Below are 22,573 nucleotides of genomic sequence, written 5' to 3' on the forward strand. Positions count from 1 at the left end.
TAACAATAGAGAGGGTGTCCGCCTCCCGAACCCAAACTGGGAGCTGGTTCCACAGGAGAGGTGCCTGATAACTGAAGGCTCTGCCTCCCATTCTACTTTTAGAGATTCCAGGAACAACAAGTAAGCCTGCAGTCTGAGACCGAAGACTTCTGCTAGGATAATATGGTACTATCAGGTCTTTAAGATATGATGGAGATTGGTTGTTAAGAGCTTTATATGTCAGAAGAAGGATTTTGAATTCTATTCTAGATTTAACAGGAAGCCAATGAAGAGAAACCAATATAGGAGAAATATGATCTCTCTTGCTAACTCCCGTCAGTACTCTGGCTGCAGCGTTTTGGATCAGCTGTAGATATTTCAGAGAGCTATTGGGACAACCTGATAATAAGGAATTACAGTAGTCAAGCCTAGAAGTAACAAATGCATGGACTAGTTTTTCTGCATCACTCTGAGACAGGATGTTCCTGATTTTCACAATATTTCTCAGGTGGAAAAAGGAAGTCCTACAGATTTGTTTTACACTTTAAATGACACAAGGACCAAGTGAATGGTTTTGGCAGTGATGCGGCTTATAGTCTCGATCCATGGATTTGTGAAGGATTTCCCATTGGGACATATAGCTGCCGGCACGGCGTCACTGTAACCATGACATGAACACTCTGTCAGTTACCTGCTGACGATCACATGATTGTGATCCTATTACAAATTGACAGTGATTTATCAGTTGGAAATCATACAAGGAACAATTGATTGATTGATTTTATTCTGTCTTGCTGCTGCCGACTGTTGGCACTGAACTATAATTGACTACACAAATGACCAAGATTGCTGCTAATGTCCATGTCTATCTTATGTTTTGTGTGATATTTATTGTCTTCATTTATTTTATTATTTTATGTTTTTTATTGTGTTTTTACTGTTTTTATTGTGCTTTTACTGTTTTATGTGTTTTTTTTCAACTTTTTTAAAAACTAAAGCAAAAAAATGTCCTTTAGTTTGTTTGTTTTTTATTGTTTGCTTACTGGAATGCTTGTGAAAACTGCTGCATAACAAATCGCCCTTCAAGGGACAAATAATAAAGTTGAGTTGAGTTGAGTTGATTAAACTGTGGGGATGCTTCTGAGTCCCATCAATTCCTGCCACCCACTACACATTTAGGTCATGCAATGTAGCAAACCCCAGCCAGACAATGGTGACGCTCCTAACGTTTCACAGAGCCTTTATTTACGTTCAGTCGTCAGCCTTATTTTGAACACAAATTCACCTTTCTGTCCTTCACTCCTTTCTTCAGGGATACTCTATGAGCTTGTCCCCATTGCAGCTAGGTCCTTATAAGTTTATATACATCCTTTGCTATCCTTTGCAATTTTTGAAGCGGTTTCTTGGCATGACTGCCAAGAAACCACTTCTTAGATAAACACTTCCTCTGCCGCTGGAATGGTGACAAAATAAAAGTCCACAACATTAAAAATACACCTTCAAAATAAAAGCATGGAAGGAATGGTTATTTTAACACTAGCAAAACAAAGGCTTGCCAAAAGTGATGAACTGATCAACAGACCTTTATAAGAGTAATTTACATGGAATTCGGTATCCATACGTAATGTGCACATGCATAACACATGCCTGTGCTCAGTGCAAGGTAATTTTTTTATTTAAGATTTCATCTATCGGAAATGATACGTCAACCGAGCAGCCATGACAGAGTACTGTGTTCTCTGAGTGCTTTTCTAGTTTTGTATTTGTAAGAAACACTTCACAATACAAACAGGTTCAGTTTCAAATTCAGCAATGCCAGGCGGGTCTGGGTCTGAAAGCTACAGGTCAATGCCAAGACTGGTTTTTAGGCCTTTACAAACCTCAACTCAGACTAACAGTTAAACACTTTCTATCTATTAAAAAGCACTGGGTATTAGCTTCAACTATCAGTGAATAAATCCCCTTAATCTCTGAATCATTTCCAGAAATCGCTGAAAGCAATAACAGACCATAAAGTGCAATGATGCACACTGAGGTGCTTGGTGTTAATGGCTGTTTGGAACATTGCAGAATTTTTATCAGCACGTTGCTGGATTTCACCTTAACATAAAAGTCAAAGAAGAACAAACTCATAGGGCCAACACATAGTGACCCTAGGACTGATGATGTGTCCAGGACAGGTGTGATGGTATGTACATCTGAGCCTAGAATTATGATCAGATTTTGGATTTATAGTGAGTTTCTATTTGACCAATAGGTTTTGTATATTTGGCATGGCTACAAGGAGTTTTGGACTTAACTGTAAGGTAAAAACCCACAGGTGATGCAACAACCAGCAATTAAATTTAGCAGAATTGCAGATGAGAATTTGCAAAACATTTCTAATATATAGTTTTGATTAGGCAGAAGCAAAAATCTTATTCTGCTTGGTGAATGCCTGTCTCTGTTTCATAGAGTATTGAGTTCTTTTTGTAAAACTGCTTGTCCACTGACTGCAAGGTTGCCGGTTCAATCCATGGCCTTCCCACATGGTGAAATGTCCTTGGGCAAGAGACTGAACCCCAAATTCCTCCGGGCCCTTGTCACCACTGGTGTGTGTGAATGAGAAACATTGTAAAGCGCTTTGAGTACCACTGTAGTAGAAAAGTGCTATATAAGTGCAGATCATTTACATTTGTAAAGCTGTTACTGACTGGATTTGAGGATGTTTTTCATGATGAAATATAATTGTAGTCTTGCAGCCTTGAGTTTAAGGCGTTAATCCATTCATGTCTGTGTGCGTGCATTCATGTGTGTGTGCGTGTGTGCATGTTCAAATGAACTTGAAACCGATTTGTAAAGCAAGTGCAAGTATACACAACTGTGCATATTTGCAGTCTAACAAGATGCCTCCATACACATGCCGTTGGCAGTATTCCCTCTGCTTAGTAAACATGTGTTAATGTGCATTATCTGTAAAGTTCCTGTTAGCCTAAAAAAGCCTATAAAACCTTATTCCCCCCAGGACTTTAGAAAATCCAGGTGGATCTTCTGGGCTTGAAGATTGAGGGCAGTGACAGGGCACTTAAATGCTAAGGGAAGAACACAACAGCAATACATACATTTCATTTTTGCCTCTCACACTACTGTAGTGTAAAGAAAATGATCAGAAAGTTATCTTTTGTTGTATAATGTTAACTTAACTTCGTTATAGTTTGTAATTCTAAATGGAGGTTTTGTTGATAAAGTTATGTGGTCTGCACTGAACATCCAAAACAGTTAGAAAAGGCCCTATATAAAAGCTACATCTGTTTTTACTTACAAATGACTGTGACGCTGAGTTACTATTTAGCACATTTTGATGTGAGCAGCACATGTAATTTGCTGCCTGCAATATTTTCTTCACAGAATCATTGAGGGAGCCACAGTTCTGATTAGCTGCTATAGAAAATAGGAGGACAAGGAGAGAAAAACATGAAATAGGTGAATCAATAAGAAAGCGAGGGAGAAGGACAGAGGGAGGAAAAGAGCTGTACCTCGAAGGCTCGGTCAAGCTGGTTCATCTCTCTGAGCTGGTTTCCTTTGGAGAAATACAGCTCTGCTCTCATGGTCAGATCCTGAGGATTCTGCTGCAGGGCCCTGTCTAGAGCCTCCAGAGCCTGCCACAGACACACAGTCCACAAACATATACTGCAGATGAACAGACAGAGTTGGCTGTCTTGATATCTGAGTGTACTTTTTGACCAGACTGGGGAGAGTCACTGGTGGTTTAGAGCAGAATTCACAGCAGGTTTTGCAGAAAGCACCTTCACTACCTGCTGCATTTAACCAGAGGCTCCTTGAAGCAGGGAGGGATGGACAGAGGACAGGAGGAAGCAGAGGATGCAGAGGAGTGGAAGTCAGAGCTAATTTAGAGCAGAACTAACCAGACAAAGAGGAGGAACGTGGTAAATTATTCCCGTCTTTGTGTCTCTGATGCTGCAGTTTGCTGCAGCATCAGCTCTATCACAGCTACACTGACAGACAGCAGAGAGGAAGAGAGCTGAAGAACTACAAAGCAATTTGTGAATGTGTGTGTGAATCCAGCAGAGGCTCCGTGTTGCTGGGAGTTGTAAGTACATGTAAGAGCGGTGCACCACTGCTTCATCTCCATTGCAACTCAGCTTTCTGAAGCCCCTCCACACTCATTACAGGCAGTTCAAACTATTTTGGCGAAGGATGTGAGTTGTTTTTACCCTCAGTCCGATCCCAGTCATTCAATATTTTATATCTGCCAACACTGAGTCCTAATCCAATACCACTGTCTTTGGTAATACACACTTCAAATACATTAAAGGTGCTTAAATGAGTCCCATGTCCATGCTAGACAACTGAATAGCTCTGTAATACATTAGGAAAACAAGGTTTCTGCATCTGAGCTGTTCCTCAGTGTTATGTATGTGGTCAGGGACACTGCTCTAAAGCTCTGGTAGGGTGCTGTATGTAGTGAATGTAGAGGGTAGTGTACCATGGCTCCACAAGCTCTAAAACACAGTGGAAACCTGTAGTTGCTTGTGTCCATCAACTAAACATGACAGATATCCACTGTGGTCAAGTTGTTTTATTGATGACTGATTGATAGCATTGTTGATAACTGATTAGGAAAATAATTCAAAATTTGAATCCTCAGCATCTTGAGACAACTGTGCTCTCCCTTTGTGACACCTGTCTGACTGGATGTACACAAAAGATCAGGCTTTGGTACATGCTGATACCGATGAGTTAAAAATACCTTGGTGACCCTGATCTCTATCTTTAAGAACTTATCGGGACAGCTTTCATTTCAGCAACTGGTTTTCACATTTTTTGTGGCAGTAGGTTTTATTCTCTCTGTGCTATCAACACATTATGGGGCAATAGAAGAAATCCATATGATTTTAGCAGCATGATGGCGATTCCCAGTAGAATAGTACTGCACAGTAGAATAGTACTGTGAACACTTTTCATACTAAAAACACATAATTCATATTTTCTGTCAAACTGGGTCACAGGGAGAGTGAAAGACAGATAGGCACAAATGGAGATGGAGATGATAACCAGTGGGTGGATGAGTGGCAGCTGCTCACCAGCAAATGGCTGCTGCTCTGATGTAAAGCAGAGGTGATTTGTTTCCACGGTAACTGTTGGATCAGAAGCTGTCTCCTGCTGACAGTTTGTGATTTCTGACTGTGATCACATCCCAACATGCTGTGTGATATTTTACGTCTGAGCTCAGGACACCAAAACCAAGAGAGACACAAACGCACCTCTGTGTAGTTGCCATGCTTGCTGTAGATGGCAGAAAGGAGGCGGTAACATTCGATACAGCTGCCCTCTCTGGATATGATGTCCAGGGTCATCTTCTCTGCCTCTTTGGTGCGACCAGCCATGGCTAAAACCTGAGCCTGAGACACAAATACAGTAGTGTTTGTATGTGTAAAACGAGAAAAACTGCATTTTCAGGGTTTAGCAGGATGGCAATGTACAGATCAAATTTTAATTAAGAGTGAATTATTTGAGCAATAGGTTTCTTGTGACTGTAAATGACAAAAACAAGTGGGAAAAGACAGTAAGACTTTGTGTTCCAGATGCCATTGATACATATGAATGATGTCAATGTTAATTTTTATTAAAAAGTCCATACCCCAAATTAGTAATTGTAACTACTGTCAAAGCCTTTATTTGCCACCACAAGCTAATAATCTTTCTACATGTGTACTCTAGGATTTTGTTCTGCTCCTCTTTTTGACAATCTTCAGGGCTTTGAGGACAAAAGCATATTTGCCATCTCTCTGGTTTCAGTCTCCTGTTTTCCTCCAGAATCTTGATGTAATACTGTTTATTTTAACAAGCCTGTCATGCCCATTGACTGAAAAACACCTCAAAAACATTATATTTAAACTCATATTCCTGTTCAAACAACTCATCCAACCACCAAAAACTTTCTTCTTTGTAGAAGTACAGTTGTCCTTGGTCAGTGTCCATAGAGACCAGTGTTGTTCAGTGTCTGCTGGAGTGTCTGTCTTGAGATGTTTCCCAGAACTGCTCAGATTCATCAGTCTGGTTTTGGTGCTGAGCCTTGGATTTTTCTCGGCCTCTACAATTCTTACTGGTGAAGGTATCATTTTTGGTTTCCTACCAGCCTTTGAGATTTTTCAGTGTGGAACTCCTTGTACTTTGTATTGTTTTGCACTGTGGCCACTGGACCTTAAAAACATTTGGACTGTAGTATCTGATCTGAGACATGTATTAGTTGATAAGTTATTAGAATGGAATCTGTTTTGTCTGTTCTATTAGCTGACCAGCAATTTGTGGGAAAACATATGTTTCCTCTCTCCCTGCGTAAACAGGCTGAGGTAATGAGGCTGAGGGGGTCCCCTGTCCAGATATTGATGGATGGCCCTATAGAATTGAGGGGTCTGGTTGACAGGGGGTATCCTGTATCCTGTTTTTACCAAGTTTTCTAACAGAGACTAGATGTTGTGACCTCATAGGTCACCAAAGGGTATAAAATGACCACCAGCCCTTTGTTCAAGTGGGATTTTCACATTGGCTCTGAAGTCTCCATGGCACCTCAACAGATGCTGTCTTTATTATATAATAAAATCATATTATGTAAAAGTGACAGCGTCAACGGATGTTTTCTTCAACATTTGCACATCCTTGAGGTCTAAGAGAAACTACGACAGGACATACCTTGATAACCTTTCCTCGTATTGTGAGCAGCCACAATGTGCAGCTTTCTCTCAGGCATGACTCACAATTGACTGATTACTGACGAGAGATGCTGCATCAGATGTTCCTTAGTTTACAGTGTATTAGAATACTCCAGAACATGGTAGAGATTACCAGGACCACTTGGAATGACATACTTTCTCAAAAAATTGTGACAATTTAATGAATAATTGTGGACATTACATTCTTAGTGAAAATGTAAAACAAACACACACACACACACACTGAACAAAAACATAGAAATAGCGAACATTCATCATGATCACATCTAACACAAAATCCTATTGTCTTTTGTGATGTATTTACAGCATGTCCAGCCAGAAGACAAATATTGGTCAAATAAAAATTTACTCTGAATCTAAATTTGGAGTGAGTATGAATGTTTTTAGGTTTAACTGTACACTTAGATATTCTTGCATGCCAGATTTGCTAAGTGTGAATGTCTCTGCTCACCAATGCCAGCCAGATGTCGGTGCTGTCTGGCTGCAGTGCGGCAGCCTCTCTGTACACCTGCAAAGCCTCCTCATAGCGACCTGTATTGTAGTACAGTGCTCCGAGCGGAGTCAGTATGTCCACCTTCCTCGTCACCTCCAGAGCCCTACGAGCAGAGGTTATATTTCTAACAGGTAAACAGTGGCTGCAGATTGATTTAGTTGAACAAGCTTAGTTAATCAATCAGAATGAATCAAATAAACACAGGTTGATGCAAATATCTCACAAATGGAGTCTTGAACCAGCTTAATCTTATTGTTCCCTTCAAAATGTGCACTTTCCATTTAAAGGATGCTCCACCATCTTGGTACACACTTGTGTGTGTCTTTTCCAAAAGTTTGATGGCAATAATCTGTCAATATCAGTTTGACTGTTGTACATTGTACACATAATTTAAATGTCAGTATTTTCTTGTCCCTCTGGAAGGTCAGTGGTCACATTTAGCTTTACAGCAGTAACCACTGTGGTTAATAAGTTCTGTAGCTCTAGGGTATCACTGACTAGGAACTTGTCTTCTTTAAAAAATAATACTTTTCAATACTCAATACTTTTCTGACCTCTTGTACCAAGACTCAGCTTCTCTGTTCTCATTGGATGATCGCAGCAGACGGCCCAGGTTCACCATGGCAACGTAATGGGCTGGTTTGAGTCGTACTGCTTGCTGGTAGTGGGCAGCTGCCAGCTTCCCTTCTCCTGAAGGAGAGCACAGTAAGGACAGGAAGGATGGAGGACAGGAATAAAGGAATAAAAGAAAGCAGACAAGTATTATGAAGTGGAGTTAAAGGCATGGGACAGTACTTTGCAACATATCACATGCATTTGTTACTTCTAGGCTTGACTACTGTAATTCCTTATTATCAGGTTGTCCCAATAGCTCTCTGAAACATCTACAGCTGATCCAAAATGCTGCAGCCAGAGTACTGACGGCAGTTAGCAAGAGAGATCATATTTCTCCTATATTGGTTTCTCTTCATTGGCTTCCTGTTAAATCTAGAATAGAATTCAAAATCCTTCTTCTGACATATAAAGCTCTTAACAACCAATCTCCATCATATCTTAAAGACCTGATAGTACCATATTATCCTAGCAGAACTCTTCGCTCTCAGACTGCAGGCTTACTTGTTGTTCCTAGAATCTCTAAAAGTAGAATGGGAGGCAGAGCCTTCAGTTATCGGGCACCTCTCCTGTGGAACCAGCTCCCAGTTTGGGTTCGGGAAGCGGAAACCCTCTCTATTTTTAAGACCAGGCTTAAAACCTTCCTTTTTGACAAAGCTTATAGTTAGGGCTGACTGGGGGACCCTGATGGGGTGAGCTGGTGTTTTCATTTGCACAACTGACTTCCCCTCTTGACATCCCGTTTGCCCCTAGTTATGCTGCTATAGGCCTAGGCTGCTGGGGGACTTCTCCTTGATGCACTGAGCCCTTCTCTAACTACTTATGAATTTACTATATATACCATTATTGCATTACACTCACTCTGTTTCTTTCTGTGCCCTTTCTCCGAGTGTCCCTGGTGTGAATATCAACACATTCACTCCAACATATAGCTGAAAACTTGCCAAACATCAATCTTCTAATATTTCTGGTGTGGGGTTTAGGGGTGATTGGAGAGGTTATTAACCCTTCATGTAACTTTCTCCTGCTTTAATCCACTTTTTTTGTTGGTCACACTGTCCTCTCTCACTGTGGTCTTTTTGAAGCAACTTCTTTACTCTTTCTAGGTCTTTTCTACATCTCTTTCTCTCTTTTAGTAAGTACTGTTGTCTCCTCTGTACATCAGCAAGACACTTGGTACAGTAGTGTCTGCTTTTCAGCAGCACTCATTGGTGGGTCACACTGTAAGAAAAAAACTTATTTACCTAAATTTAGCATGCCCTATCATGAATTTTAACTCATTGTTTAAATACAGTTTGAGTTACACTCAAAAGTTTTAGAACAGCCCAATTTATCAATTTTTTTAATTGGAAATTATGCATGTCAATGTCTCATTGTACTCTGATATGAAAGCATAGAAGAAATAAACAGATGGAATTAAAAAAAAATTAGAAACCAAAATGTATTCTAAACTTTGGACTCATCAAACTATCCACCTTTGGCAGATATAACAACTGAACACACTCATGGCATTTTTTCCCACAATGGAAATCGAATATTCTTTAGAAGGTTCTTTCCCACTCTATTGCAGAAGTTCCCATAAATGTGTGGCACTTGTAGGTTGCTTTGCTTTCACTCTTTTGTCCATTTCATCCCAAACCAGCTTCATGGGGTTTAAGTCTGGGGACTGTGCTGGATACTCCATGTTTTCAAGCTTAGCATCTCATTCTTTTTTCCTAAGGTAGTTCTGGAATAGCTTGGACTTATGTTTTGGGTCATTATCTTGCAGTAGGATGAACCCCTGACCAACTAGGAGGGTACTGCATGGCGCTGCAGAATGCTGTGGTAGCCGTTTTGGTTCAGAGTACCTCTCACTCTGTATAAGTCACCGACTCTGGATTCAGCAAAACAACCCCAGACCATCACACTTCCTCCTCCATGTTTGACAGCTGATGCCACACACTGAGGAACCATCCTTTATCCTATTCGACGGGGTACAAAAATCCTGCATGATGAACTAAAGATTTCAAATTTTGTTTCATCAGTCCATCTTCCAGTCTTCAGTAGTCCATTGGTGGTGTTTCATGGACAAGGCAAGCTTCTTTTTCTTTTTCTAATGTCTTAGCAGTGGCTTTCTTGCTGCAAGTCGACCTGTCAAACCTGCAACTCCAAGTCTTCTTTTCACAGTTGAAACTGAGACTTTCTTACTTTTAAGCTGTGCTTGAAGCTGTTGTCCTGTGAGCTGCCTATCACCAAGCTGTTGACTCTCAGAAATTTGTCTTCTGATTCTGTTGTGGCTTTGGGTCTTCCACATCTCTTCCTGTCAGAGTTTTCCCCAGTTTCTGAGCCTTTTGATGATGAAGAAAACTGGACTCACTGACACCTTGACTTTTTGCAATTTCTCTGTAGGAAAGACTTACGTTTTTAAGTGTTATGATGGTCTGTCTCTCTTCTGTTGTTAATTGCCTTTTCCTCACCATTTGTATAGCAACACACTACTTTCTGCAGTACAATACTGTTCAAATAATGCTTTCGAGGGTATGGTGCCACGGTGTGTTCCAACATCACTTTTATGCAGACAGAGGGGGTTGCAAGTAATCAAGAAAAGTTGGGACACCTGTAGGATTTGGTAGCACAAACTTTCAAGGCTTGATCAACCTCCATTGCTGCAGAATAGCTTTAAGTTCTTAACCTATTTCTTGTTCCTTGAAAAAGACCTTTTTGTATAATTCTGAAATGTACATTACTTTTCAGTTTTGGGTAACCTTACCTTTTTTAACCTCTGGCAATTCACCTCTTACCTTTGTACCATTTCAAGCTTTTCATTGGACTTGAACTACTCTAATTTCTATTGAAAAACTGGAAGAATTGTGGCATTCTAAAACTTTTACTAGTCTATGTTTAGGCTCATTCTGAGTGAACTCAGGACTGGTCAGGTGCTCCCTTGGTGATGTTTTGTGAAATCAGAACATCTAAAGTGATGCATTTATGTAGTGATGTATATGACAGGAAGTTTGTAGGTAAGTCTGTAAGATGGTTTTCAGTCCATACTGAAATAAAATGTAAAGCTCTATAACACTTAAGTAAGTAAAAGTCAACAGCAACTCTCCCTTGTAAGCCCTCTTCAGTGATGCCTTAGGCCTCACTGGCCACCTTAGGCCTCACTGGCCACCGAAAGGATGGCAAATCAATCTAAATCAATATGGAATGTTCTTGAACATATTCAGCAGCAATGGAAAGTCACACAATGGTGGGCTTGTGTAAATCAGTATGGATTTCTCTACCATGCTCAGTCATCTATCTTGGTTTTTGTGGTGGGGTTTTGATTAGAGTAGAATTCAGGAATACATTCTCCAAACATTTCCCTGAACTGTTTCTCCTGGAATATTTAAACTGATGTCTCAAATATAAGGTCAATCCCAGTCTCCACACACACAAACTCAGAGCTGCCCCACTGTCAAGTTTGACAGTGGGGCAGTCAAGTGCATGGGGACTCACAGATATTTTGAGCCCTTTATGCTCACTTTCTATAAGTCCGCATTTGTGCAGTTTGCCTGAGGGATTACCCCCAGTTTCTAGCATGAATGCTGCCGATGATGTTAAACAAACACAGGGTCACCAGAGGAAGCACTGAAGCAATTTTTAAAAGATGACAAACAAGCATTGAAGGAGGAACTAACCTCAATACTACAAGGGCCCTTTCAGAATTGGAGGACGTTTTATGTCCCACCCATCAAATTTCAAATAATCCATGTACTTGTCCTGAGACCAAATCTAAAAAGAATAGAAAAAAAGAATCTTTAAAAAGATTTTTAAAAATACCAAATAAGTCTGAAGTACAATCCATGTATGGTTCGCTCAATCATTTCTCTGTTTCAAAATAAAATGAGAAAAAAAGAAATAATCATTTTGTTGTTTTGTTTTTCATTTAAAAATTTAATTTGAAAAACGAAAAGTAGAGAAAGAAAAAAAATGCTGTGTTTTTACCAATTTTAAGGTTTTAAACAAAAAAATATCTTTTCCCATTTGGAAGCTACCGGCAGAACCAGAAATCAAAGTCAGAACTCATGGCGGCTTGACTTCACTTCTCTGCCCCAAACTCCGCACCCCGTACTTTGAAAACAACGAAGACATGTTTGTCTTATTTAGAGGGAGTCGACGCATCACACTGAGAGCTCATGATCTCAGCGTGAGTAAGTAAGCAAGTATTTTTAAGTATTAAAATGTGAAGAACTCTGGCGATTCTGACCGCTGTCCAATTTAACTGACGATCAAGTTAACTGTCGATAGTTTCTGTCTCCAGATGTTTCGTTGCAGATTCGCCCAGACCAGACCTGGCTGTGTGTGAAATAAACACACAGCCAGGAAAAATAAAGAAGACCTCGCCGAAAATGCCGGCATCACTACTTAATAAAGTCTATATCCATGTAAATATCATCTACAGACAGTAAAAAGAAATGTGCCGGCCGAAATTTTTAAAAAAACAAACGTATTTTTATGAACGGTGAGAGGAAACGATGGAACCCAGACATAAAATTAGAGACCACAGTCTGACTCATCATGCCACCGATCCGTCTGATAAACATCCCGCTTCATCCACATAGATCTTTGTCATTCTGTCAGGTGTTGAACACCTGGTGATTGTTCAGGAAACACGCCCAGGTTAACTGGGGATAATCACAACTTAACAAAGGCTGCCTGGTTAAAAACGAGCCAGAAAACTATTTATTGTCTCACCAAGAAAACCCACAACATAGAAGCACATCCACAGCTGTGTTTTAGTCTGAGTTCAGTGGAACAGATCCAGAGCAGAACTTCAGGTTTAACTCGGGTTTGTTCTCAGAAACACTCAGACCCTCAGCAGCCTCCCATCAGAACAACACGCAGCAGAACATCAGCTGGATCTGATAAAATACATCAGAACAAACTGAGAACACGTTGTCAAAACTAGTCACTCAGAAAACAATAAAACACGTTCAGTCATCCACGTCCTGACCATCACTTCAGAGCACTTAACCGCTGACAATATTAAATAAAAATGGAAGTAAAGGGGTCCGATCTGGTCAAAACAAACAATATATTTGTCTGAGTTGTGTCTTCTCAAACACCCTGCTGGTTTAGACATGGCAAAAAGACATTTTTAATGATGTCGCAGACTAGAATACTTCCAGTACAGTCTGAGTGATTATACTACGCAGGTAGGTTGTGTTATATTTTTGTTATCCTTTTTACATCCTTGTGAAGAGTTCGGTAAAGTTGGAAAGATATTCAGATTCGGACTTCCAGCATCAATAACTCATGAGATATACGTTGGAAAAACATAAATGATGCCTCTTTCAAATCGTTGTAAGCTAGACAATGTGCTACAAGGCCAGTTTTATCAAAAGTCGCTGTCTTTCAAGCTGCAGAAATAACACTGATGTCTATGAGCAGCCGGCTGTGTAACGAGTGAACAGGGACCATCTGCACATTGTAAAACCGCTGCAACAGTGAAGAGAGACACTACACAAATATTCAATAACTGCACTTATGCATTGTAGTGTCACCAAAATCACTGGAGCCATTAATTTGCTCATGCTGGTCATACTACAACTCTTGGTTTGGTACTAAATTAAATATCTGAATTTTAAGGATTTTTTATTAGTAATAAAATTCAATAACTTCACTCTTATACACTGTAGTGTCCCCAAAATCACTGCAGCCATTAATTGGTTCATGCTGGTCATACTACAACTCTTTATTTGGTGCTAAACTAATAATAAGACTTTTAAGGAATTTTTTTATAAGTAATAAAATTCAATAACTACATTCTAATACACTGTAGTTTCACCAAAATCACTGGAGTCATCAACTGGCTCCTGTTGGTCATACTACAACTCTTGGTTTGGTAATAAATTAAAAATCTGAATTTTAAGGATTTTTTTTATAGTAATAAAATTCAATAACTTCACTCTTATGTACTGTAGTGTCACCAAAATCACTGGAGCCATCGACTGTCTCCTGCTTGTCATACTACAACTCTTGGTTTGATATAAAAACATTTTTTCATAATTTTTAGGAATTTTTATTATTTTATTATTATTGTATTGGCAAAAAAATTCAATAATTTCACTTTTATGTACTGTAGTGTCACCAAAATCACTGGAGCCACCAATTGGCTCCTGCTGGTCATACTACAACTCTAGGTTTGATATTAAATAAAAAATCTGAATTTTAAGGAATTATTATAGTAAAAACATTCAACAACTTCATTCTTATACACTATAGCGTCACCAAATTCACTGGAGCAAACAACTGGCTTCTGCTGGTTGTACTACAACTCTTAGTTTGATATTAAACACAAAATCAGAATTTTAAGGATTTTTTAGTATTTTGTTATTTTATTAGTAATAAAGTTCAATGATTTCACACTGCAGTGCCACCAAAATCCCTGGAGTCATGAGCTGGTTCCTGTTGATCATACTTCAACTCTTGGTTTGATATTAAACACAAAATTTGAATTTTAAGGAATTTTTTATTATTTTATTAGTAATAAAATTCAATAACTTCACTCTTATGCACTGTAGTATCACCAGAATCACTGCAGCCATCAGTTGGCTCCTGCTGGTCATACTACAACTCTTGGTTTGATATAAAAACATTTTTTCATAATTTTAAGGATTTTTTTCTTATTTTTGTATGATTTTATTAGTAATAAAATTCAATAACTTCACTCTTATGTGCTGTAATGTCACCAAATTCACTGCAGCTATCAACTGGCTCTTGCTGGTCATACTACAACTCTTGGTTTGATATAAAAACATTTTTTCATAATTCTAAGGATTTTTTAAGTGTAATAAAATTCAATAACTTCACTCTTATGTGCAGTAGAAATAATTAAACACTGTCTAACCATCAATTGTCTCCTGCCGGTCATGCTACAATTCTTGGTTTGATATAAAATATTTTTTTCATAATTTGAAGGACTTTTTATTTGTAATAAAATTCAATAACTTCACTCTTATACACTGTAGTGCCACCAAAATCCCTGGAGCCATCAATTGGTTCCTGTTGATCATACTTCAACTCTTGGTTTGATATTAAACACAAAATCTGAATTTTAAGGAATTTTCATTAATTTGTTATTAGTAATAAAATTCAATAACTTCACTCTTATGTACTGTAGTGTCACCAAAATCCCTGGAGTCATCAATTGGCTCCTGTACAACTCTTGATTTGGTACTAAATTAAAAATCTGAATTTTAAGGAATTTTTATTACTTTATTAGTAATAAAATCTCTATAACTTCACTCTTATGTACTGTAGTGTTCCCAGAATCACTGGAGCCATCAATTGGCTCCTGCTGGTCATACTACAACTGTTGGTTTGATACAAAATAAAAAAATCTGAATTATAAGGAATTTTTATAGTAAATAAAATTCAGTCACTTCACTCTTATACACTGCAGAAAAAATAAACTCCAACCATCAAAAGGGTCCTACTGATCATACTTTCAGGTTTTTATTTCCAAGTATTGTCCGTATAGTCCTTAACTTGGAAAATATTACTAGCAGTTTAACATTATGGTTTAAATGAATCAATTAATGCTACAGCCTTGTAAGAAGGCATCTTATTGTCTTTCTTCCCGTCAGTACTTGAGGAAACAGTCTAAACAATTTAGTTTGGCAAATTGGTGTTATCTGATACTCTCTTTGGTGAGGATTCCAAGTTCCATTACAATTCAGTATCATGTATTTGGACAAACAGGTGCACTGTGGATCTAAAAAAAAAATATATATAATAATATATATATTCTTGATGCTACATACATCAAGAAAAGAGCCATCAAAGCTAATTTACTCATAATCCTTATTAAACTTCACACACAAGCATGCACACTAAATAGTGTGCACAACTTCACATGGCAATAAACAACCCAAACAAAATAAAAATCAGGTACTTTCGGTTATTAATGTTCCACAATCTACCAAAAAAATATGGATGAGCACTTTAATCTGTTACAACAAAAAGTATTTGAGATATCTAACAACAATTTCAACACTAATAAAAAATCCTTAAACTCATGAAAAATAGTTAAATATCAAACCAAGAGTTGTAGTATTTGATGGCTCCAGTGATTTTGGGTTCACTACAGTGTATAAGAGTGAAGTTATTGAATTTTATTGCAAATAAAAATTCCTTAAAATTCAAATTTTTAATTTAGTACCAAACCAAGAGTTGTAGTATGACCAGCAGGAGCCAATTGATGGCTCCAATGATTTTGGTGACATTACAGTACATAAGAGTGAATTTATTCAATTTTATTACTAATAAAATAACAAAAAAAATGCCTTAAAATTCTGATTGTATATTTCATATCAAACCAAGAGTTGTAGTATGACCAGCAGAAGCCAGTTGATGGCTCCAGTGATTTTGATGACACTACAGTGTATAAGAGTAATGTTATTAAATTACTAATAAAAATTCCTTAAAATTTAGATTTTGTATTTAATATCAAACCAAGAGTTGTAGTATGACCAGCAGGAGCCAATTGATGGTTCCAGTGATTTTGGTGACACTACAGTACATAAGAGTGAAGTTACAGAATTTTGTTACTATAAAAAAATCCTTAAAATTATGATTATTAAATATATATCAAACCAAGATTTGTTGTATGATTGACAGGAGCCAATTGATCGCTCCAGTGATTCTGGTGACACTACAGTACATAAGAATGAAGTTATTGAATTTTTATTACTAATAAAAATTCCTTAAAATTCTTATTTTTAGTTTAGCACCAAATAAAGAGTTGTAGTATGACCAGCATGAGCAAAATAATGGCTCCAGTGATTTTGGCGACACTACAATGCATAAGAGTGCAGTTACTGAATATTTGTGTAGTGTCTCTCTTCGCTGTTGCAGCGGTTTTGCAATTTGCAGACGGTCCCTGTTCACTCGTCACACAGCCGGCTGCTCATAGATGTCAATGTTATTTCTGCAGCTTGAAAGACAGCGACTTTTGATAAAACTGGCCTTGTAGCACATTGTCTGGCTTACAACGATTTGAAAGAGGCATCGTTTGTTTTTACAACGTGTATCTCATGAGTTATTGATGCCAGAAGTCCGAATCTGTGAATATCATTCCAACTTTACCGAGTTCTTGTGAAGATATTTATCGGACTGATCGGTGGCATGATGAGTGAGACCTCTCTGAGGTCTCCGATTTCTCTGGATTCCATCGTTTCCTCTCACCGTTCATAAAAATACGTGGTTTTCTTTATTTGGACCAGCACATTTCTATCTGTAGGTGATATTTACATGGATATAGACTTTATTAAGTAGTGATGCCACGTTTTTGGCGAGGTTTTCTTTATCTAGTATCTTTATTTCACACACAGCCAGGTGTGGTCGGGATGAATCTCAGGACGAAACATCTGGAGACAGAAACCATCACCAGTTAACTTGATCACCAGTTAAACTGGAACAGCGGCACCAATAGATGACCAGTATCTCGTCATAAACTTTCGGCCACATGTCGGACCTGTCTGTAAAACACACAAACGAAACGCAACATTCTACAGTTAATAAAGTATGCCACTGAAAATAACATGTGGTTAACAGAACAAATTACAGCTTTCACCAAATCAGCATCGGACACGATTGATCTTCTTAAATTGTTCTCCATGCAGAACCTCCTGACACTCATTATAGAACAATGTGGAGCTCCACGGCGACGCAAACTGTCGCTGATTTCTGTGTGGGTTTTCCATTCTTAAAGAGAATGAAATAGGAAAAAGGCTCAAGCAAAGCCATTCTTGATGTGTTCACGGTCCAGACCAGCTCAAAACTGTTCTTCCTCGGCAACTTCCGGTGTTGCAACAAATTAAAACAACAGCTGTATTTTGTATTTCGGGTTCAAAAATCTAGAGCAAAAATCCAACATGGTGTTTTTTTCATTAGTTAAATAATACATTTCTACATTTAGGTTTTAAAAACTGAAAAAAAAACAAAAAAAAACTGCAGTTTATTGGTTTTTTAGATTTTATTTTGAAACGGAAAAATGAATGAGCGAACCATACACGGAATGTTAAGTACTCCCTAAAATGCCATTTTTCTTCTTTCTTTCTTGTCCCATCCCCCTGATGACCAAACTGAATCTCAAATAAAACAGTTAAAATTAAGTTTAAATCTCCTTTTTTTTTGGTATTATGTTTTTTTTATTGATGTCTTTTGTAATTCTGGGAACATTTTTTTAATTAACACAAAATTTTAAATAATTTTTATGCATAGAACGTTTGTCCCACAGCATGTACACAGCCCTGTTACCATAACCTTTTGAGCTGTTAGAAGAAAACAGTGACTCACGTGATACGCTGGAATTGACATCATCAAACTATTTTCCCAAAGAATGGGTACAGCAAAGCTATGTCCTCTCTTCTATTTTCCATATATTCATAACACTGTCAGCCTTGATCGAATGGCTCACTCTACCTCATGCAACCCTGTTATGAACATTATCAAGATAAGACAAATTCTTAAAAAAAAAAAAAAAACTTTTTTACATGAGTGAGTTTGTCTTCTTGGTCAGCAGTAACAGCTAACTAAAAAACTTCTGCTCCTGAGAAAATTAATATTAGCATGGATTTGCAATTCTGTTACTTGTAACACCGTTACTGTGATTAGAGTAACAGAGTTGCATTAACTTAACAGGGTTGCATCTCCTACAGTTTACTCAGAATTTACAAACTATTATTTATGGTTCAGTTCAATAATTTACATTATCTAAGACAGAATTTAGTTACTCTACATATTTTAAACAGATTCTTGATTTTTACAGATTGTATTGTTTCCTTTTATTTCCTAATGGTAGTCCAAATGGATTATGGTTGTAGCAGCTACCTTAATGGGATTATTAAGTCAACATACACTACCGGTCAACAATTTTACAACAACCCAATTGTTCCAGTTTTTATTGAACTTCAAGTAGCTCAAGTCTAATGAATAGCTTGAAATGGTACAAAAGTAAGTGGCGAACTGCGAGAGGTTAAAAAAGGTAAGGTTACCCAAAACTGAAAAGTAATGTACATTTCAGAATTTTTTTTTATATATATATATATATACATATTTTAAAAAAGCCTTTTTCAGGGAACAAGAAATAGGTTAACAACTTAAAGCTATTCTGCAGCAATGGAAGGTGATTAAACATTGAAAACCTGGTGCTACCAAATTCTACAGGTGTCCCAACTTTTCTTGATTACTTATACAACCCCCTCTGTTTGCATAAAAGTGGTGTTGGAACACACCGTGGCACCATACCCTCCAGAGCATTATTTGAACATTATTGTACAGCAGAAGGTAGTGTGTTGCTATACAAATGGTGAGGAAAAGGCAATTAACAACAGAAGAGAGACAGACCATCATAACACTTAAAAACGTAAGTCTTTCCTACAGAGAAATTGCGAAGAAAGTCAAGGTGTCAGTGAGTCCAGTTTTCTTCACCATCAAAAGGCGCTCAGAAACTGGGGAAAACACTGACAGGAAGAGGTGTGGAAGACCCAAAGCCACAACAGAATCAGAAGACAAGTTTGAGAGCCAACAGCTTGGTGATAGGCAGCTCACAGGACAACAGCTTCAAGCACAGCTTAAAAGTGGTCGTAGTTAGAATCTCAGTTTCAACTGCGAAGAGGAGACTTGGAGTTGCATGTTTGACAAGCAGAGCTGTACAAGGAAGTCACTGTTAAGACGTCAGAATAAGAAAAAGAGGCTTGCCTGGGCCATGAAACACCACCAATGGACTTCTGAAGTGTAGCACTTGTAATGGAAATATGCTACCATTAGGTGGGCTAAGGGCTAGCCTATGGAAAAGGTTCGGCTCTGGGAGCTGTGTGAAAATTAATGAAGACAAGACAAACAGAAATTATGTTACCGGTAATGTATTAAAATATAATCAACAGAAAATACTTGAATGTATCAAGGTAGAACAATGATCAAAATATTAAATTAAAACAATAACAGAAAATCAGAAAGAATCAAACATTCACCTGTAACAGCTTCACTTTAAACAATTTGAAGTCACTATGGGCTATGTTTAATTCAATAATGCAACGACAGTTCTTAATTCAGGTGAGTGTGGTTCCACTGTTGCCAATGGTGCTAATCAAAGTAATTCGTCCATGAACAAATTCAAATAAGTCCAAACAAGTCTAAACAAGGCAAAAAATATAAACAGTGTGAAACAATCTTAAAAAATCCTACCACACCATTGGGGAAGGGATGAAGCTGTAAGGCTTGAGGCCTGCCAATGAGTGGGGTGGGTGATGGGGTGAATCTTTTCAGACTGTTCAGGTTCTTTTGAGGGTAGTTCGCCATCAATTCAAATCATCCATTGAAGCCTAACCTGTTCAGCAGACAGACTTCATCATCGTCATCATCATTACATTTTTCATTAGTTGCTCACCAATGTTCAGCAAAATCTTTGGCTTATGTTGGTGGCATCCAGAAGTCCAAGAGCATGGTTGTGGAGTTGAAGGCCTGTTAGCATTAGCATGAGTATTAACATGATACCAAACAGCTTCAACTTGCTTCACATTAATTTTAACACTTTCTTTGATGCTGTGATTTCCAAGATTCCAGACTTGTGAAAAGTGAATGGGTTTCCAGAGATGAGTGGATGTGGGGTGATCCTCCTGTTCAAGTGACTGAGTGAATCTGGATGTGCTTCAAACAAAGGAACAGGGTGGATTCCAGGTGGAAGAGAGACTGCCGGTGATTGGCTCAGGTGTTGTGAGTGACCAGTGAATGGGTCCAATACTGTGAAAGTGACTGATTGTGACTGATTTAAGTTGTCTGTTCATGTTGGGATTCTTGATGGCCAACAATGAAGTATTGCAGAGTGAACTATTGCAGAGTGAGTGCTACAGAAGACTGGAAGAAGGTATTATGGACTGATGGATCAAAATTTGAAATCTTCAGTTCATCATGCAGGATGTTTGTACGTCGTCGAGTAGAAGAAAGGATAGTTACTCAGTGTGTGACATAAACTGTCAATCATGGAGGAGGAAGTGTGATGATCTGGAGTTGTTTTGCTGGATCCGGAGTCAGTGACTTGCACAGAAGTGAGAGGTACCCTGAACCAAAATGGCTACCGCAGCATTCTGCAGCGCCATGCAGTACCCTGTGGGGTTCATCCTACAGCAAGACAATGACCCAAAACATAAATCCAAGCTATGCCAGAACTACCTTAGGAAAAAAAAGAACAAGATGGTAAGCTTGAAAACATGGAGTGTCCAGCACAGTCCCCAGACTTAAACTCCATGGAGCTGGTTTGGGATGAACTGGATAGAAATTACGATTCAGCAACAATCATTCTACTATGCTTCAAGTAGAAATCCAGATCATTGCCTTCACAGTACTCTAGTACTGTGCAGAACGAGTCTGTGTCGAGCGAGAAATAGTCGTAGAGTTTGACTATTCTGGGGTGGTCTAGGCAAAGCAACCTACAAGTGCCACACATTCATGAAAACTTCTGCAACAGAGTTGGGAAGAACTTTCTGAAGAATATTCGATTTCCATTGTGGAAAAAATGCCACAAGTGTGTTTAGCTGTTCTGCCAAAGGTGGCTACTTTGATTAGTCAAACATTCAGAATACATCTTGGTTTCTAAATTGTACTTTTTTAAATTTCATTTGTTTATTTGATCTATGTTTTCATTTCAGAGTACAATGAGACATTGCCCTGCATAATTTCCAATAAAAACTGGAAAAACTGGGGTGTTCTAAAAATTTTGACTGGTAGTGTACAACCAGTCTGTAAGTCAGTCAGATGTAACATAATATTTAACTGCAGCTGATTATCTGAGACTCTGTGTAAACATATGTGAAGAAAAGTACACAGTGTGAGCTGTTGCTAGATTCTGATTAGTCTTGTCTCCAGATCATTTACAATTAAAGCTAAATAATAAAGTTACTTTTTTCTCTGTGTATAAATGTGCTGAATTCTCTCCTTGGAGAAACTCATATGGATCCTGCTGTTGGTTGATGCTGTAGGCAAAAACCCAGAGGAAACAGTTCTAAACAGCTGATTAATGGTTCATTTCAGATGTGTGCCATGTTGGAAGTGATGTGCGAACGTTACTAAATCCGACTTAGTAAGATCGCCAGCATGATTTTTACAGTCTTTTAAAGTCTGATCAGAGCGTGCCATGAGACGTGAAGCAGATGCATCCAGTTGTCGTTCAGTTGTTCCTCACCACAAATGTTGATCTAATTTTAGTAAAGGTTTTTGAATTGAGTTTTTTTTTTTTTTTTTTTTTTACATCTTTACTGCACTTTGTATGATGTCAGTTGGCATTTTTGTTGAAAACACACTCTTACTTTTCATGACTAACATTTTTGCACAGCATTTAATTATCTTAGTAATGAAGCTCAAAGAAATTTCAGTGAGGAATACTGTCTTCTCCCTACTGTGCTTATTTCGATTTTTGTTCCCTTTCAGATTTTCAGTTTAGTCTGCTGATTGAGGGTGATCACACTTTTTACATGGACTAATCAGCATTTATCACAACCTCCATAGATCAGTTACTTTGTAACTGTGAAACTGTACATTGTGTTTCCCTCTTTGCTGCTATCAGTTGTCAGTCTAATGTCTAAGTGATGCCTCCACTCTTTGACCATCACCTCTGTCTAACCTGCACTGGGGGAACTGTCATGGTGAGACTACTGTCGAAGTACAATAATTTGTCTTTGGTTATTATTTATTTACATGTTGATCGTCTATTCATAAGTAATTGCTTTTATGT

At 38.1% G+C, this 22,573-nt stretch overlaps 1 protein-coding gene across 5 annotated transcripts in view; it reads right to left on the reverse strand.

Annotated features, from left to right (window-relative positions):
* The window catches only part of tmtc1 (transmembrane O-mannosyltransferase targeting cadherins 1), a 277,652-nt gene that overhangs the window by 9,459 nt on the left and 245,620 nt on the right, over window positions 1-22,573 (reverse strand). For 4 of the 5 annotated variants that reach the window (XM_055006524.1, XM_055006521.1, XM_055006520.1 and 1 more), the window contains 4 exons: window positions 7,761-7,896; window positions 7,165-7,309; window positions 5,244-5,381; window positions 3,495-3,617 (listed from right to left, as the gene is read on the reverse strand). In XM_055006524.1, coding sequence (XP_054862499.1) covers window positions 3,495-3,617; window positions 5,244-5,381; window positions 7,165-7,309; window positions 7,761-7,896 — 542 coding nt within the window. The remainder of the gene's footprint in view (window positions 1-3,494; window positions 3,618-5,243; window positions 5,382-7,164; window positions 7,310-7,760; window positions 7,897-22,573) is intronic. The other variant, XM_055006522.1, reaches the window with a different exon arrangement.

The sequence above is a fragment of the Amphiprion ocellaris genome, chromosome 21 (assembly GCF_022539595.1).
Source record: "Amphiprion ocellaris isolate individual 3 ecotype Okinawa chromosome 21, ASM2253959v1, whole genome shotgun sequence".
Classification (NCBI taxonomy): Eukaryota; Metazoa; Chordata; class Actinopteri; family Pomacentridae; genus Amphiprion; species Amphiprion ocellaris.